This window comes from Ailuropoda melanoleuca, chromosome 3, assembly GCF_002007445.2.
Source record: "Ailuropoda melanoleuca isolate Jingjing chromosome 3, ASM200744v2, whole genome shotgun sequence".
In the NCBI taxonomy this organism is placed as follows: domain Eukaryota; kingdom Metazoa; phylum Chordata; class Mammalia; order Carnivora; family Ursidae; genus Ailuropoda; species Ailuropoda melanoleuca.
This window is the reverse complement of record NC_048220.1, coordinates 44,237,698-44,255,576: the sequence shown is the minus strand read 5'-3', so window position 1 is coordinate 44,255,576 and position 17,879 is coordinate 44,237,698. Positions and strand designations below refer to the sequence as shown.

Sequence of the window (17,879 nt, the reverse complement as noted above, 5' to 3'; positions counted from 1 at the left end):
AGACTTCAGTATTTTGCATTTTTTTCTTTTGAGGTAAAATGTACAGATTATGACGTACACAAATCTTTGCCTGAGTTTTGGCGAATACATCACACTTGTGTAACTCAAAACCCCCTATCAAGCTACTGAAAATTCTACATGCGACTTCAGAGTCAGTTGCCTAAAGACACTGGAGGCAACCACAGTTTTGTTTTATTTCCCTACAGATTAGATTTCCCTATAGATTAGATTTGTTTCTTTGAGAGTTCCACATAAAAGGAATCCTACCATATATACTTTTTTGTATGAGACTGTTTTTGCTCAGGTTAATGGTTTTGCGATTTACCATGTTGTTGCTTGTCTCAGTGGTTCTTATTTTTGACTGCTCAGCCATACTCTCCTGTTTGCGTGTACCACAGGTCGCTGCGCCATTTTCCTACTTATGGTCACATGGGCTGCTTTTGGTTTTTTGTTTGTTTTGTTTTTTGTCCAGAATTTATAGTTGTTATTTGTGGAAGAGTTGGATCCACAAGGAAGTTAATTGTGCATACTAGAAATTTACATTTCCGGGGCGCCTGGGTGGCACAGCGGTTAAGCGTCTGCCTTCGGCTCAGGGCGTGATCCCAGCGTTATGGGATTCGAGTCCCACATCAGGCTCCTCCGCTATGAGCCTGCTTCTTCCTCTCCCACTCCCCCTGCTTGTGTTCCCTCTCTCGGGCTGTCTCTATCTCTGTCAAATAAATAAAATCTTTAAAAAAAAAAAAAAAAAGAAATTTACATTTCCTTTACCAAAAAGTCCCTTATTAATGTGTCTTAATAATCTAGTCCAGAAAAATTAAAAATCCACATAATTGTGGAAAATGAATTCTGCAAGCATTGTGTTTTATTCTCTGTAATCAGATGAATATATATGTTTTAATTTAGCAAATGAAATGCTTGGAACAAAAATATTTAATAGTTTCACTAAATGATACAGGTGTTATCAGAAAATTGCTTGTTTATAGACCATGGTAAGCCATACACCTTTAACTATGAATATGGTAAATTGGAGCCTAAATAAATCATTTATTTCAAATGAGATTAGGGTTCATGAATAGTCTTATGTTTACTACTATTGGATTAAAAGAGATTCTTGGCAATACCTGCACTTGCTTTTCATTTAGCTATCATTAAGTCGAAATCAATAATCATGTTCATCTTTTTTCATTTAAATAGTATCTTTTTTCCCTGAGGAGTTCAGTAATAGAGCAAGCAATTTAGTGTTAAATAATTTGAAAACCTTATTTGTATATTTAATACAAATATTGAAAAAAGGTTAAAAAAATTTTTTAGACCCTAGTAGTTGTAAATATCTCAAAAGCCTATTATAATCTCACCAACTACCCCTTGCATTTTTCTTAGCCAGCTGGCTGCCAAAAATTGGAAGCTCGAAATAGTAGATCTAAATCTTCCTTTTGATATTCATTTTCACAGTTTTATACCTAATCAAAATATTGTTCTTATATTAAACTTGCTAGCATGAAGTATAGTTTTCTTTTTATAGAAGTGGCTTTCTTATATGTTAGAAAATAATCCGTTGGTACATTTCTTAACCGTTAGCCTTTCTTTTTTAGTATTTATCTTCTGTTTTAGCCATTTAGGATCCTAAGGATGCTTTAGGCTCAGCTTAGGCACCAAGAAAATCTGAGTCCTTCCTTGAAAACCTATGATTTATTTTTACTTTTTTTCTTTACTCCTAGCACTCAGTGACCATGATATATAACATTTATGTCAGTTTATCGTATGTTGTGCCTCATTTTATTTGCACACTTGTTTTATTTCTTCAGGTGAAGGAAGAGATTGGATCTTGTATCTTTTTGTATCCCTTATAGTACCTAGCACTGTTCCTCACAGGACTTCAGCCAATTTTTGTTGGATGCATGGAGGACTATAGAAGAACTATAAGAAATTTCCAGTGATGTTGAAGCAATGACACTCACTTTAACACTTGTATACATAAAACAACAAATGATTGAATGTAGGTCTAAAACATTTCCAAGTACTTTATAATATGAAATGGTATTTTATATTAAACTAGCTAGCTTTCTGTGTCTTCTATCCCTAAACAGTATTCTTATTTCTTTTGTACAACCTCATTGCTGAGTACGTTACTTTACCCACAACTGTCTCATGTTTCTGGGATGGAGGGATGGTTGAACGACTGAGACGATATATGGAATTAAAGCTATACAGGAGAGAGACAGAGTATGATGGAGAGAATTTGTCCAGAAGCCTCTCGGGGGGGCGCCTCGGTGGCTCAGTTGTTAAGCGTCTGCCTTCGGCTCAGGGTGTGATCCTGGCGTTATGGGATTGAGCCCCACATCAGGTTCCTCTGCTGGGAGCCTGCTTTCTTCCTCTCCCACTCCCCCTGCTTGTTCTCTCTCTCTCTGGCTCTCTGTCAAATAAATAAATAAAATCTTAAAAAAAAAAAAAAGCCTCTCAGGTGATGGGGAATTGGAAATGTAGCTAGATTTGATGGGTAGTAGAACTTAGATGGAGGATAGAGGAAGGCATTTAGGTTGGACAGCATAGTTTAAAAGGTACAATTAGGAATGCTAGTGACTGCATGAGCTCTGAGAAAGATTGGAACACAGACTGCACTGTTTTTCACTTTATTTTCCTCCATCTCCATAAGCAGTATGTAGTCGTTAGGCTCAGTTGGATTTGAACTTGGTTCATCAAACTTGGATTTGAATCTCAGGTCAGCCATGTACTAGCTCCGTGATCTTGGGCAGCCGCTTAACCTTTTTGAGCTTCAGTTTCCTCACTTGTAAGACAGAGATAATACTAACCATGTGATAGGTAATTGTGAGGAGTGATTATATATATATGTATATATATATATACATATATATATACACACACACACATACACCTAGGATAGTTCTAGGCTTTTTATATATATATAAAGTACCTAGCATAGTTCTAGGCTTTCAATATTTGTTTCTTTCAAAAACTGTAATTCCTAGTTGTAGAAATAGGTTTTTGCTGTAACTTATTTATGCATGACCTACGGTTTGGGAGATGTGAGTTATCTGTGATTTTTCTTTCTGCCTTGTTTTCTATAAAAATAGAACACAGGTGATATTCATGCTTTTGCTCTAACAGGGTAAAGAAGGTGAGGGTGTCCGAAAACATGGTGACTCTGACTGTACTGTTCTGTTGGAATTTCATTAGTTATGCCCTGATAACCAGACAGCAGGGGCAGAGAGAGCAGGCCACATTGATATTCAGTTCAGACCCTGGAAAGTTTGGCTTCATCTCACAGGATATTTGAATATAGCACAAATTCTCTTCCCTTTCCTGGCCTTAGAGGCCCTCTTTTGAAAGAGCCTACCTTGCAGTTTGTGAACGAACACTAAAGCTTTCGGGCACCTGGGTGGCTCAGTTGGTTAAGCATCTGCCTTTGCCTCAGGTCATGATCCCAGGGTCCTGGGATTGAGCCCCTCATCGGACTCCTTGCTCAGTGGGGATCCTACTTCTCCCTCTGCCCCCCCCCCACTCGTGTTCTCTCTCTCTCTCAAATAAATAATCTGTTTTAAAAAAAAAAAGTGAATGGCTAATAAAAACAGCCAAATTTTTATTAAATGCCTAGATTATAAAAGATCTTATGCATCATGCTGAAGAGTTTAAATATGATCATATAGGTATTTGGATCTAACAAGAAGAAAGCAAAAATTAGATGATTAATTTCACATTTTAGAAAGACCCTTTTGTCTGAAGACTGGAGTGGGGAGTACAAGTAGACACTGGAAGCCAAATGAAGTTACCAAAGCACTAGTTTAGCAAAATTTAAGAACCTGGACTAAGGGAGTAGTGATGGAAATAGAGGAGGGAACAAATGAGCTCTTGGGAGGTATACAGAAAAGGTAAACTGAGCAGAAGACCCCCTGATTTCTCACTTCAGATACTGATAACAAGACAGGGAGTAAGGCAGGGAGAATCAGACCCAGAAAGAAGAGTGGGCAGAAGGGAAGAGGATGACTGTGTTTCAATCTTGATAGCTTTAGCTTTTTTTTCTTTTCTTTTAAGATGCTTAACCGACTGGGCTACCCAGGTGTCCTGTCATTTTCCTTTTTAAAATTTCATTATCTTCATTATTCTTCCTACTCCATTCTTCTTTCTACTCTATTAGCATGGAATGTGAAATTTGCTGACTTCTTAACAGTACCGTGTTGAGACATCTCTCCATGCTTTTATGTGCTCTGCCTAGAGTGTTTCCTACATTATTTAACTGGTCAACTGCCAGCCATCCCTCAAGACACTTCTAGGTGTTGCTTTTGGAAAGATTTTCCTAATTTTTTCTGTTTCCAACCTCCTGTCCATGCTCTTGCACTCTTCCCCACCATGTCTTATGGAGTGGTGCTGACCAGGATGGTAGCTCCTAGACACATGTGGCTGGTCACATGTAGGAAAATTAGCATTAATATTGACATTTCTTCATTTGTCCCTAGAGTACCTTCTATGGCTCTATCTTTGATCCAGAAGCCAGTCAGTGTTTGTGTATTGCATTTTGAGATGTTACTTTCATCTCTTAATCTAGAAGATATTACTGGTTTTTTATTTATTTATTTTTATGACATAGACATTTTTGGAGTTCAGACCAGTGATTTTATACCATGTGCCATAATCTGGATCTGTGTGATTGCTTCCTCATGATTAATTTTAGGTCAAAGTGTGGCATGAAGCTCACATAAATAATTATGTGTACCATTTATTACATTATAATAAGAGGCACATAATTTCAAACTGTTCATTAGTGGTGATTTCAAGTTTGATATCTTAGGGTGGTGACCGTCATCTTTATTATTCCTTCTGTAATTAAAAATTATCTGTAGGGTGAGATCATGTGACTATCCCATTCCCCAGCAATCTTTTACTCAATGTTTTACCATTCATTCATGATCTTTCCTTGAATCATTATAACACTGATGGTTACAAAATGGTGATTTTCTAATTTTATCATGTCTTTTACGTGTACTTTTTCACATATTTGTGTAAAGAAGAGCTTTCTTTCCACTCTCCTCTTTTCCACTTTACTCCTCCATCCTCCTACCCCAACTTTTTTGAGTATCATTATGGACTCATGAATTTTTAAAGTCATTATTCAATGTGTTATAATGAATTGCCATAATTATTATTTTTGGCGCTTAAATTTATCCCATATTTGGCTAGTGGGAGCCCCTTTAAACTTGCTATGTGTCCTTTTATATAACTTTATTTGTTTTGAACATTTTCTTGCTTCCTGAGACAACAAGGTATTCCACATTTGCCTTGTACATTCTTTGCCCTAGACCTGAACTCCACTATATTTACAAATAGCCCCTATTCCAGTTAGTGGAGAATAGTATTTAGAAACCAAGATCTGGTCACAAAACATGATCATTGCTACTGAAGTGTTATTGCTTCTTCAGTGACCAGAGGTAGGAAATATAATTTTTGAAAAATCATCAGTTTATACAGATAACCTTCAATTTGCATTCCATTGTCACAGAAATCTCCCCCACCTTTCCCCATTTTATGTGGATTTCTTTTCTTCCAGAGTGAAAATCCTGCTTTCCAACACCACCAGTATATTTACTCGTTAGGTCTACCCTTCAATATTCTTCAATTGGTAGTACAACATGAATATTATACCACTGGCAAACCTAACTAAATTTCACAATTTCTTTTCTCCTAGAACCTATCTCTTTAAAGATACATACTCAGAATACTACTTGAAACTTACTTGATTTCTTTTTAGCATCGTTTGTTTCTGTTTTACTCAGTTTGAAGATTTGCTTTTTCATCCTTTTGAAGTCTTATTCCCATTTTTATCCCATCTACTCCATGCCCACCCTTCCTCTATGAGAGTGAGACTTTTCATGTATGTTTGATTTCTGAGCCCTGTAAATGTTTTCCATCAAGTTAAACAAACAGGATGGTCAGTTATGTAATAACGACTCTGTTTATCCTCAACAATGGTTTTTGCTTCATGTCTGATATTTGTGTTCCTACGTCAGCATTTTTGCTTGGTTTTCAGTCGGCCTGATTGTCTTTTTCTATCCCTTTCTTTAACCTGTGTGTGATTATGTTTTAGGTGATGTGTATACAATTTGAGAAACTGATTTTCATGTAGGTTACTTTGTAGTTGCTTTTATGTTTGAATTGTTTTTCTGCTATGATACTATTTGGCTACCTCTCCCTTCCCTGCTCTTTTTCTTTCTTTCCTTTTTTTTTTTTTTTTTTTTTTTTTTTTTTTTTTTTGCCTTCTACGGTATTGATTGATTTACTTTTACTTCATTTTTTTCTTTCTAATTATTTGGAAGTGATACATTCTATATCTCTTCTTTTAATGTTCATTTTTAATGGCCATCCTTCTCATGCTGGTTTGTGTATGTTGAATGTTCAGTCAAATAAACCCATACCTCTTTTTCATATGAACTACCAAATCAGGTTTGTTGAATTCTGTACTTTTACACTTAATTTTTTTTTCACTGAAAGAAAGGAGACTATTTTTTAAAAAAAATTTATAATCTTAATTTGAAAAGAGAGTCTCAGTCATGCTATATGAAGAAAAATTGACAGAAACTGGACTGACCACCACCTTTCCTTTAGTTCCAGTTCCCCCCCACCCCTCCCAGGAACCTAAGCACTGTTGAGGCCAGGAATATTATTTTGATTACCGCTGTCTCCATTATGCCTAGAAAAGTGTCTGTGCATTAGCTAGACCCCAATAGATATATTAGTTGAATGAATATGTAGAAATATGTAGTCTGGAGAAGAGTGAATGGGGCAGTAGTGGGAGTGGGATGGAGGGCAGGAGACATGGTGGAATGTTTAATTTGAAGATCTTGCATGTAGGACAGTCATTCTGCTTGTTTAATATGGCCCTCAGGGTTGAAGTGAGCATGACAGCAGGGAAACAGAGGGCTATCTACTATCAGGATTTTGTGGAGGAATAGGAAGAGCGTAATTATACCATCAGGCCCTGGAATCAAGTTATTCCAGGAGAGTTCTGTTAGAGGTAACTGGAAGAGATTCAGTAGTCCTTAATTGCTCTGAGATTCTGTGCTATGTGGATGGAATGCATTGCCATCCTTCATTTGCAGCCAGATTTAGGAACAAAGGTAGGTTAAATTTTCATCTTAGGGTTGCCTGATGATGATCTTAACTGTGCTAGGAAAGTGATCATTTAACAGTATAACACTGGGTAGCCATCAGTCTGCATGCTTCCCTAGTAATCCCACGTGTCCTGGTGCTTTCAGTTTTCTGTTTGGGCAAATTAGAAAAGCAATAAGTAGGTAGATCAGTTGTATGATTCGCTTGTCTTTTCTCTAGCAAAGCAAACAGTGAAAGGCAGCCTGCATATTTTCTCTGAATTTTACTTCTGAATTATCTTTTTGTTTGATTATAGAATTATCTTAGTTTGATTTAGGTATTTACTGGCAGTGATATACAAATTGGGACATGTAGTTTTATTGGTACCTGACAATCTAAATTAGCATCTTGAGGGCTGCTTATAATAAAAATCTCTTCTCTTTCTTTTAGGGCTGCTGCTCAGAGTAAATTAGGTCACTACACAGATGCAATAAAGGATTGTGAGAAAGCAATAGCAATTGATTCAAAATACAGCAAGGCCTATGGGAGAATGGGGTAAGTTCTGGCAAAATTTTCAAAGTAGTACCAAGGAGTATCAGATTTGCTGTTCTTAAAAGTTTGATGTTCAATTTCCTGCTTAAATATTACAAGGAAGATCAATATACCATTGAGAGAGGAAATGACTGCAACTTCTTTGACTTGGGATAGAGGTGACCAGTTGTATGATGAATGGTTGGTTTTGGAGAAAATCGTACAACTGTATTGAATAGACTCACTTCATGTTCAAGGCCACAAATCTCAAATGAGCACCTAGTGTTTTGGCAGACAATCCTACCATACTTCCTTCAACATTCATCTTACCACGGTCTTCCCACCCTTGCACTTAATTGAGAAAATAAATGCATTTAGAAGAAAAGTATTCTTCCTGCTTCTGAATCAACCAGTCCACCTGCATTTGTATCCTTCCAGACTGCCTTTTGTTCTATTCAAATAGAAGGGTTCTTTTCTAAGACTTGCCTCACTCATGCCTTATATCTCGTCCCTTTGTACCTTCTCCAGGACTTTATGCTTGGAATCCTCTCTTTTATCTTCTGCAACACCAGATTTCCTACCTTTAACAGTGACAGTGACTCCATGCGGAAAGGTCACAGGAAATCACCCATTGGAACTGTCCTTTTCCCAGCGAGGCCATTTCCCAGCTCTTCTTTCTCTGAATCGCTCCCATGGCTGCCTGTGTTTGCTGTCTCATCTCCCTCATGTTTCATTTGCTCTCCGCTCACTCTGATAGGGCCTTCATCTCTGTCACTTTATTGACGGCCCTGTTCACGGTCCCCAGTTGTCTGTATTTTGCCAAGGCCAGTGTTCACATCTGTGTTCTTATCCTGCCGCATGTTTTAGTATTTGGTATGATTAACTTTTCTTCTTTTAAAGTTTATTTATTTAAGTAATTTCTGTACCCAATGTGGGGCCTGAACTCACGACCCTGAGATCAAGAGTCACATGCTCTTCCAGCTGAGTCACCCAGGTGCCATTTCATGTTTTTGAAGTACTTCATTCTCTCCGCTTCTGTGACATCACACTTCCTGGTTCTCCTCCTACTTCACCAGATGCTCTTTGCCAGTCTCCCTTGCTGGTTCTTCCTTCTCTACTGCCTCTATATAATGGTGGACTTCAGGGCGCTCTCCTCTGCTGCTGCCATTTTTCTGTTCTCTCTTCTTAGTCCATCCTGTCCCATGCTTTTAAATTCCATCTACAGTCAGTACTCATTATTCATGGATTCAGTACTTAGGAATTTGCCTACATGCTGAAATTTTTTGTAACCCCCAAATCAGTACTCACTGTGTTTTTGCGGTCATTCACAGAAGGGTGAAAGATTTGAGTCACCTCTCGTGCCTGTTCTCAGCAGACATCTGGTAAGATGATGCTCTTTTTGTTTTAGCTCTCATGCTATAAATGAACGTCGTTTTCACAGTATTTCTAGAGCTGTATTTTTTTTTGTTGCATTTTTGTGCTTTTTGTGGTTGATTTCCCTGTTTACCATGGCCCCCAAATGTAGGCCGAAGTGTTGTCTAGTGTTCCTAATTACAAGAAGGCTGCAGTGTGCCTTACAAAGAAAATATGTAATTTTTGATCAGAAATGAGTTAGTGCTGTTGGCTGTTAGTTCAGTGCTAATGAATCATTAATATATATTAAATAAGGTTTCTTTAAAAAGGAACACACATAAAATAAGATTATGTTTTGATCTGTTGGTGAAAATGTTGTGACCAAAAGCTCACAGGAGCCCAACCCTCTATTTCCTCTAGGAGCAGTTGTTCATTATTTGCTAATTTATTGTTCGTGGTGACTTTATAGAATATAACTACTGTTGTTAATGAGTCTCAACTGTGTATGATGATGCAGCTCTTAGGTCATACGTCTGAACTCCATACTCATACTTTCAACTACTTTTCATCTCCACTTAGTTGTTCGATAGGCATTTAAAGCCTAACATGCCCCCCAAAGAACTTTTGTACCCTTCTTAAATCTTTCCCATCTCAGTAAATGGTACCATTATACCTACCAGTGCCAAAAGGTCAAAAGCCTAGGAGTCATCCTTCACTCATGCCTGAGACAACTAACCTATCAGCAAGTCCTGTCAATTCTGGTTTCCATATATATCTTGAACTCAAGCATTGAATGCTATCTTGTTTCTAACCCTAGTCTAAATTACTGTCTCTTACCTAGGCTTCTGCGATAGCTTCATAACTGGCCCCAGCTGCCATTCTACCCATACCCATGTTGATCATCTGCAGAAAAGCCAGAGTAAATGTTCTTTCTTTTCTTCTATTTTTTTTTTTAAGAGATGGGGCGAGAGAGAGGGAGAGGCGAGAGAGAGAGAGAGAGAGAGAAGAAGGGGGAAGGGGCAGAGGGAGAGAGAATCTTAAGCTTCATGCCCAGCACAGAGCCCAGCATGGGGCTCAGTCTCACAACCCTGAGATTATGACCTGAACCGAAATCAAGAATCAAGAGGCTTAGCCACCAGCCACCTAGGTGCCCCCAGAGTGAATGTTCTAAAGCATAAATCAGATCTGTCACTCCATTGCATCCAGAATAAAATCCAGACTTCAAACCATGGTCTTACATGATCTGGCATCTATTCCCTGACATCATCTTTCCACACTTATTTTCTGGCTCCCTCCTCATAAGCTTTTGTCCCATTCCTTAAGTATACCAAACACATTGTTCTCAGGGCCATTGTGTTTACTCTGTCTTCTGTTTTAAATGCTCCTCCTTTGATTTTCATGTGACTGCTTTCTACTCATCACTCAGGTCTTTTCATTGTGGCTGTTTTTGAGCAGCTCTCCCACTCTTTAATATTATGATTTCATTTGTGTGTTTATAACTTATCTTTCCAGGTAGGATGGAATTTTCTTAAACTCAAGGACTTTATCTGTCTCATTTTGAAGTACAAAATAGTATCTGGTATGCAGTTGGGTTTCAATAGATATTTATTGACTGTTGATTCATTGAGGACTCTGAAGAAATATCTTTCATTGTTGACTAGAAGAAAATGAATTCGATTCTGAGAATTTTTCTGTGGTTAGACACTGTATTCTGTCTTGATCAGAAGTCTGGGAGGTAAGTCATCCAAGAAAGAAGTGGAGTAATTTGTTAAAAACAAACCTATACTATAAACCTCAATACATATATACCATTATAATATACTTCTGAAGTAATTTTCTGATAAATTCTAACTAGGTAGAGGAAAACAAAATTGAATAACGAAATCTTTGATCTGTGCCTGGGATAAAAATGTGTTGAGTTGTAAAGATGCTAATTTTATCTACTTCACAGCTAACATGTCTTCTTCACAGGTAGTCCACTGATACCCCATAGCCCATTTTTATTTTTTATTTTTTTTAATGGCGAATTGATATTTATTGTGACTCAGTGTCTGTTAGGAAGAAGGAAGAAAGTGGGACATTAGGAAGCACCCATCTAGTTCAGAGTCCTTAAAATGGTTTTAGCATCATGGAATTATAATGGCCACAGGTTGTTAGCTCAAATCTCTGTGGAGCTTTATCATTCATAAGGCAATTACTTCATGTAGGCTTAAAATTGGAAGGGTAGTTAAGTTTCATTTCTAAGCATTAAATTCATGACTTATAGGACAGCAAGCATAGTGGAGAGAGTCCAGACTTACAGAATCTTGGAATTAGAAGGAATTTTAGTGCCATTCCTCTGAATCATAGTACAGTGAATAAAATAAATGTAGTCTGGATTCAAATTGAATACCGAGACAGATGTTTGACTGTTGGTGATGTCCTGATGTACTTTAATCATATGTCTTATACTCTTCTATTTTATTCTTTTCAGACTGGCCCTCACTGCCATAAATAAATTTGAAGAAGCAGTTACAAGCTATCAAAAGGCATTAGATCTTGACCCTGAAAATGATTCTTATAAGTCAAATCTGAAAATAGCAGAACAGAAGTTAAGAGAGGTATCCAGTCCTGTAAGTTATTCATGACAGATGAGGGAGATATTTTCTGTCATTCTCAATTTATTATAATTAAATTATAGTGGTTGGAATAATTCTCATCTCAAATAATAATTCTCATCTCAAATAATAATATCATTCATTGTTTTACAGACAGGAACTGGATTGAGCTTTGACATGGCTAGCTTAATAAATAATCCAGCCTTCATAAGTATGGTGAGTATATTTCCTTTTCTATTCTCCTGGCTTTGTTTTCCATAGAGCTTTATGGTTCCCAAACTTTTAGAAAGAAATAAGGGAGCTTTTGTGGTGGTGGTGGTGGTGGTGGTAGAGTGGGGATACAATCCTCTGGCTCAGGTTTTAAGCCTGCCTATGTACCTCTTTGTGAGAAAACCATGGAGAGACTTTAGGAAGCCCATGGAGTCCCTGAAATTGTATTAAAAAATTTGTATACATGTACACATATGCATTTTTCTAGGGAGAGAACCATATTTTTCATCCAATTGGCAAAAGGCTCTGCATATCATTCCACGAAAGCGGCCCTAGGAGGATCTCTAATAATTCAAGTCTGAGTAGTTTGACTGTCTTGGTACCCTAAGCTCTCCTCTCATGGTCTGCTTCCTTTCTATCCTAAGAGTTTATTTGAACTTTTGGTATAATCCTCAGATGTATGTATTTCATCCTTCAAAACAACAAAATGACTCATGGATCTTTTTGAAAACACACATGCTCTGGTCCAGTTTGTGGAAACTCTGATTTAGTGGGTGAGAATGTTACCTGGGCATACAAAGCTCGTTGAGTGATTATTTCTAGTTGGGAACCATTCCTTCTACCACATGCCATGCCCTTGGAAGGCGGCAGTACCACTTGTATTCTTTCTCGGTTCTTAAAAAAAAATGTGTCATGCATCCACGGAATCCTTGAATTGAAATGCACAGATGGCTCTCTCTCAGTGAGATAAAGAAGTCTTTTAACAATTAGTAGTTTTGTGGCAATTGGCAGTTTACAATTGGTAGTAGAAATCTTTGTGGACAGTGATTAATTTTTGAACGACTCACTCTAAATGAGGTGTTGGGAAAGACACCATTTGCTTTTTTATTTTTATTTTTTTTAAAGATTTTATTTATTTATTTGACAGAGATAGAGACAGCCAGCGAGAGAGGGAACACAAGCAGGGGGAGTGGGAGAGGAAGAAGCAGGCTCCCAGAGGAGGAGCCTGATGTGGGGCTCGATCCCATAATGCCAGGATCATGCCCTGAGCCGAAGGCAGACACTTAACGACTGCGCTACCCAGGCGCCCCACCACTTGCTTTTGTTATCACAGAAATAATTATTTGACTGATTTGCAAATAATTCGGTAACTCTTCTCAAGTCTCAAGATTGAGCCCATCACATTTAAGTTGGTCTTCTTATCTACATGCCGGCAATTACATGTCTCTTTGTAGGTTTTGTGACATTTTTAGCATTGTTACCCATTTCTAGGCCTGAGGTTATGCTATTGTAGTAGGATGTGCACATAGATTTTAGTTTCAGATTGGTCTTAGCCCTCAAGATGCTATGTACCAACATGAAGTGTTGCAAAAGGTGGCAGTTAAAAACATACTGTGTGACTTGTAAGAAGGGTCAGGTTGATAGTAAGAGGATTTTTGGAGAAAGCTATTGGAGTTAACAGAGCCTTTTTCCACGTGTGAGGGAATGAAGGGGGCCTGCCTTCCCCTCCAGCCCACAGAGAAAGGGCTTCTCTGGCCCACTCAGAGCGCCTTCTAGATGGCCCTCCGTTTGGAAGACAGTAGGCTGATGTCTGACCTGCCAGCTAAAGAAGGCTGTGTGGTTTAGCAAGTAACTGTACTGATGCCGGTGGAGTGGAGGTGTGTTTTCTGTGGACCAGGGTGAGCACACTTGCTCATAAGATAGTCCAGTGCCTTCTGCCCAGAACGGCCTCCTGGAAGGTGACAGGACCCTAACAGAGTCTCCAAAGGGGGACTGCAAGGAACTTGGGACTGAAGGGAAAGTCATAGTGTCCATCCAGAGAGTAAATTACCCTTCTCAGAGGATGGATGAGAAATGCCCAGAGGGGAGGGGGTGGGAGTTTCTGAAGGACCTTAGAAGGGACCCAAGAGAGATCCTGAGTAGTTGTAAACAATCTGCACATCCAAAGAGCACCAATGCAGAACCACTGAGATAGTATCAGACATCAAATAACTTTCCTGCACCCCTGACTTTCTGCCTTCCCAGAGGGCCAGGACTCCTGCCTAGCCAGCTGGGGGAAGAGGCATAGAAGCACCATGGTGAAAAAGAGCAGGCATTTGTGCCTCTCTCTTCCGGTGCAACTGGCCCATGTGAAGTAGGCCCAGTCTGGGGAGGGGAAACGCTTTGCCTGTAAAGGAGGTTTTACGTATTTGGTTATTACAGAGAGCAAGATGTGCAGAAACCAGAGGGTTTCTAACTTAAAGCGACTTGGGGGGGGGCGCCTGGGTGACTTAGTTGGTTGGGCAGCTGCCTTTGGCTCAGGTCATGATCCCAGGGTCCTGGGAGCGAGCCCTGAGTTGGGCTCCCTGCTCAGCGGGGAGCCTGCTTCTCCCTTTCCCTCTGCCCCTCCACTCATCTTCTCACTTTCTCAAATAAATAAATTAAAAAAAAAAAAAAGCAACTAGAGGACTGCTTACTTAAAAGTGACCAGAAAAGCCCTAGGATCTGCTGTTATTTCTTCTAGATCCTAGAACCTAGAAGAGGATGAACAGCTTTTGCAGAATCAAATTAAAAGGATTGTGAAACAAAAGGCTTTATATTTATAGCTCATAAATCCTGCTTTTTCTGTGTCATGTCCATAGTACTCGTGTGTTGGTGCAGAGGCACCAGTCCTAACCAAGACTCAAGGAAAGTTACTCAATTGTTCGCAAGTAAGTCAGACAGTTTTTTATGGCAATGAAAGCAAGTGATGGCTTTTTCCAACACCTCATTGAGGGTAATTTTGATTATTATGGTCTATAAAGATTTAGACTAAATTTTACATGAACATTTGAGACAAAAAAAATGATCATGCTTTCAATATAGAAAGTTTTACAAGTGGGGCGCCTGGGTGGCACAGCGGTTAAGTGTCTGCCTTTGGCTCAGGGGCGTGATCCCGGCGTTATGGGATCGAGCCCCACATCAGGCTCCTCCGCTATGAGCCTGCTTCTTCCTCTCCCACTCCCCCTGCTTGTGTCCTTTCTCGCTGGCTGTCTCTATCTCTGTCGAATAAATAAATAAAATCTTTAAAAAAAAAAAAAAAGAAAGAAAGTTTTACAAGTGACCTGAGCCGGAAGCAGACGCTTAACCGACTGAGCCACCCAGTTACCCATTTGCAAAGTATTTTCAATACCATTTTTCCAGTACTTCCTCTTTTTTGACATTCATTCACTTTGTTTAAAAGTAGGGGTGCCTGGATGGCTCAGTTGGTTAAGCATCCAGCTCCTGGTTTTGGCTCAGCTCATGATCTCAGGGTCATGAGATAGAGCCCTGTGTCAGGCGCCGAGCCTGCTTGGGATGCCCCCTCCCCCGTTTCATCCACACATGCTCTCTCTCAAAAAAAGCACACAAGAACTCTAAAGAATGTTAGAACATACATGGTTTAGCTTTCATTTTTTTTTTAATCTTTGTTAAAGACCCTTAAATATAAACTGCCTTTAATGGGAGATGCCATTTTTCAATTCCAGGCAGCAAGTTTAATGCAGAATCCTCAAGTTCAGCAGCTGTAAGTATATTTTCCCCTCCCACCTGCCAGGCTCCTAATTTGAGCACATCAGCTCCAAAATGATAAGTGGTAAATGGTAGATGAATGCCAGCCAATTAGAATTTAGAGCCATTCACATTTGGCCTGACTTCCTACACGGCGTGGGTATATTTAACTGACTTCTCCTTAGCCAGTATCCTACTTGTTAAGAATATATTCCCATCTCGGTGATGTATCTCTTGCCTATTCTAGAATGTCAGGAATGATGACAAATGCTATTGGGGGACCTGCTGCTGGAGTTGGAGGACTAACTGACCTGTCTAGCCTCATCCAAGCGTAAGTGTTACTTAAGATAGAAATAGTAAAAAAGTTTGTTTTATAGCTTGTCTCTAAAGTGAAGGGACCAGGACTTTCTTTTAAAATTTTTTTCTTTGACTATTAGTATCAGTGGCCTCATTGGTTACTCAGTCTAAAGAAGTTCATAACATGGAATTTTCAGACTGAAGGGCAGGAATTCAGAAGATCTATACCCATGAAAAAGTTTTTTGGCAGACTTGAATAGCTACTCAAGGATGTAGCTGAAAGTCAAATGATCGTAACCCCACTTACAAGATTGCATTTTTACAGTGATCTTTACATGGCAAGATTCTAGGGATACATAACACTCACAGTTGAAGGTTATACACTCAGGAATATGCATTAAGTTTCTTTGCCTTTGTAAAAGTCAGTTACGTAGGTGACCAGAATTGGTGTGACACCTATCATACCTGATGACAAGAAAGATTCCTTGCGTTATATTTGAGCACCTTCAATGAAAGCATGTACTATTCAGCCCTTTGCTTGTTTGTGGTAAAGCACTAGAGGGGGCAGATTTCACCCTGATTTCAGGAAGTCACTTTTTAGAGTGGTTGTTTTGTTTCTTATGAAGAACACTGCACTGTAACAATGCTATATGGAGGTATTGGTAACTGGAAGATACTAAAATCAGGAGTCTAAGATTTGTTTGTATGGCAAAAATTCCCTTTGACTAATTCCCACATCCCCTGCAGTTCTCTTTGCATGGGTATGAGGTGACTGCAAGGTCCCTAATTCACTCCACTTTGCCTCTTTACTACAGGGGACAGCAGTTTGCTCAGCAGATACAGCAGCAGAATCCTGAACTTATAGAGCAACTTAGAAATCACATCCGGAGCAGATCCTTCAGCAGCAGTACTGAAGAACATTCGTGACTTGACCAGAGACCCTAGCCTAGAGCACAAACAATTACGGCTCTTAAGTATTTGCTGTAGATAGTGGCCAAAACAAAGACACCTAAAGAATCAATCTGTCTAGTCGATAGGTTTATCATAAACAGACTTGACCATAACATGACTCCTTTGTAATCAAATGATCAGTAGCCCTGTGGAGTGCCAGTATAGTACTGGACAGGGTTCCATTTTCCAGTCTTTATCATCATATTTGTATATTAGACCTAATCGCAGAGTATATTTATTGAACAGTAGGGCTGTTTGTTGGTGAGCTCTCTAGCTCCAAATTCCCTTAAGCAAACTTTTTTTGAAAGATGGAGATGACCAAGAGGAAAGGTTTCTCATGCTGGTTTAGGAGAAGTATCCTGACCACTGAACAGCATGTCTGGAGAGAAGAAATCTGTTGTCTAGATTTCATTTTGATAGTGCTTTCAGGACTGAATATAGATCCAGGGGCCAGACTATCTTTAATGCTGCTTGTTCTGATGGGTAACAGGGAATACTAAGAGCTGGTAGAAAGCAGCTTTTGGTGCAAGGGTTGTTTTGAAAAGAAAAATAGATGCTGTGAATGTACAGAGAGTGAAGGTAGGATGTTCAGGTTTTCTGCATAGTTCTTAACTAATCTTGCCTGCAGTTTGGTCTTGATAACATTAGCATGGCCAGTTACTCTAAGTACATAATAAAATACATTTAGAAATCCTTAACGGTAATGTTTAGGTCCTTTGTATAACTATGGAATTTAACTTGCACAATTTCCCCAGTGGTGACCTTACCATGGAAACTCTCAAATACATTTACATTTAAATAAGCCAGTGGTTTGACCCTCAACTTAAGGATTTTCTAAGTGACATTTAATTATGTGCATATAAATACTGATTTTTTAAATACTAATTATTTGATGGATTACAAAAAGCTTCTATCACTAACATTGCTTATTCATGTACACCTTTGCTGTAATTTGGCTTGGCATGTTGCTTTTTATGCTTAATCTTAATTTGATGCAATGTAAACATAACAGGGGACTTAAAGTATTTCACTTCAATCAGAATTCATAGTAGTTAATGAAGAAATGTGGCATTAAGTATTAATGGCATGGCTTTAGCTACAGTAATGGAAAGACCATTCTTACTGGAATTTCTTGTTAATTATGGAATTGGTAAAGTTGGGTAAACACATAATAATTTCACAAGTATTGTGATAGACAACTGAAAAAGTAATATAAAATTAAGTCAGTAACACTCAAGATTGTGAGGGCCTTGCTGTAACCATTATCCTCGAAAGACCTGGTATCTATAAATTTAAAAACCAACTTTTCCTGTCTTTCCGCTTGTGAGATTAGAA

General features: G+C 38.7%; 1 protein-coding gene across 2 annotated transcripts in view; it reads left to right on the top strand.

Moving 5' to 3' along the window:
- SGTB (small glutamine rich tetratricopeptide repeat containing beta) overlaps window positions 1–17,242 on the top strand; it is a 39,586-nt gene extending 22,344 nt beyond the window's left edge. The window contains exons 6-11 of one of the 2 annotated variants that reach the window (XM_011225072.3): window positions 7,549–7,653; window positions 11,456–11,594; window positions 11,733–11,795; window positions 15,275–15,312; window positions 15,544–15,627; window positions 16,409–17,242. In XM_011225072.3, the coding sequence (XP_011223374.1) occupies window positions 7,549–7,653; window positions 11,456–11,594; window positions 11,733–11,795; window positions 15,275–15,312; window positions 15,544–15,627; window positions 16,409–16,520 (541 nt within the window). In that variant the 3' untranslated portion in view covers window positions 16,521–17,242. The remainder of the gene's footprint in view (window positions 1–7,548; window positions 7,654–11,455; window positions 11,595–11,732; window positions 11,796–15,274; window positions 15,313–15,543; window positions 15,628–16,408) is intronic. The other variant, XM_019799718.2, reaches the window with a different exon arrangement.
- The last annotated feature ends 637 nt before the right edge of the window (window positions 17,243–17,879 follow it).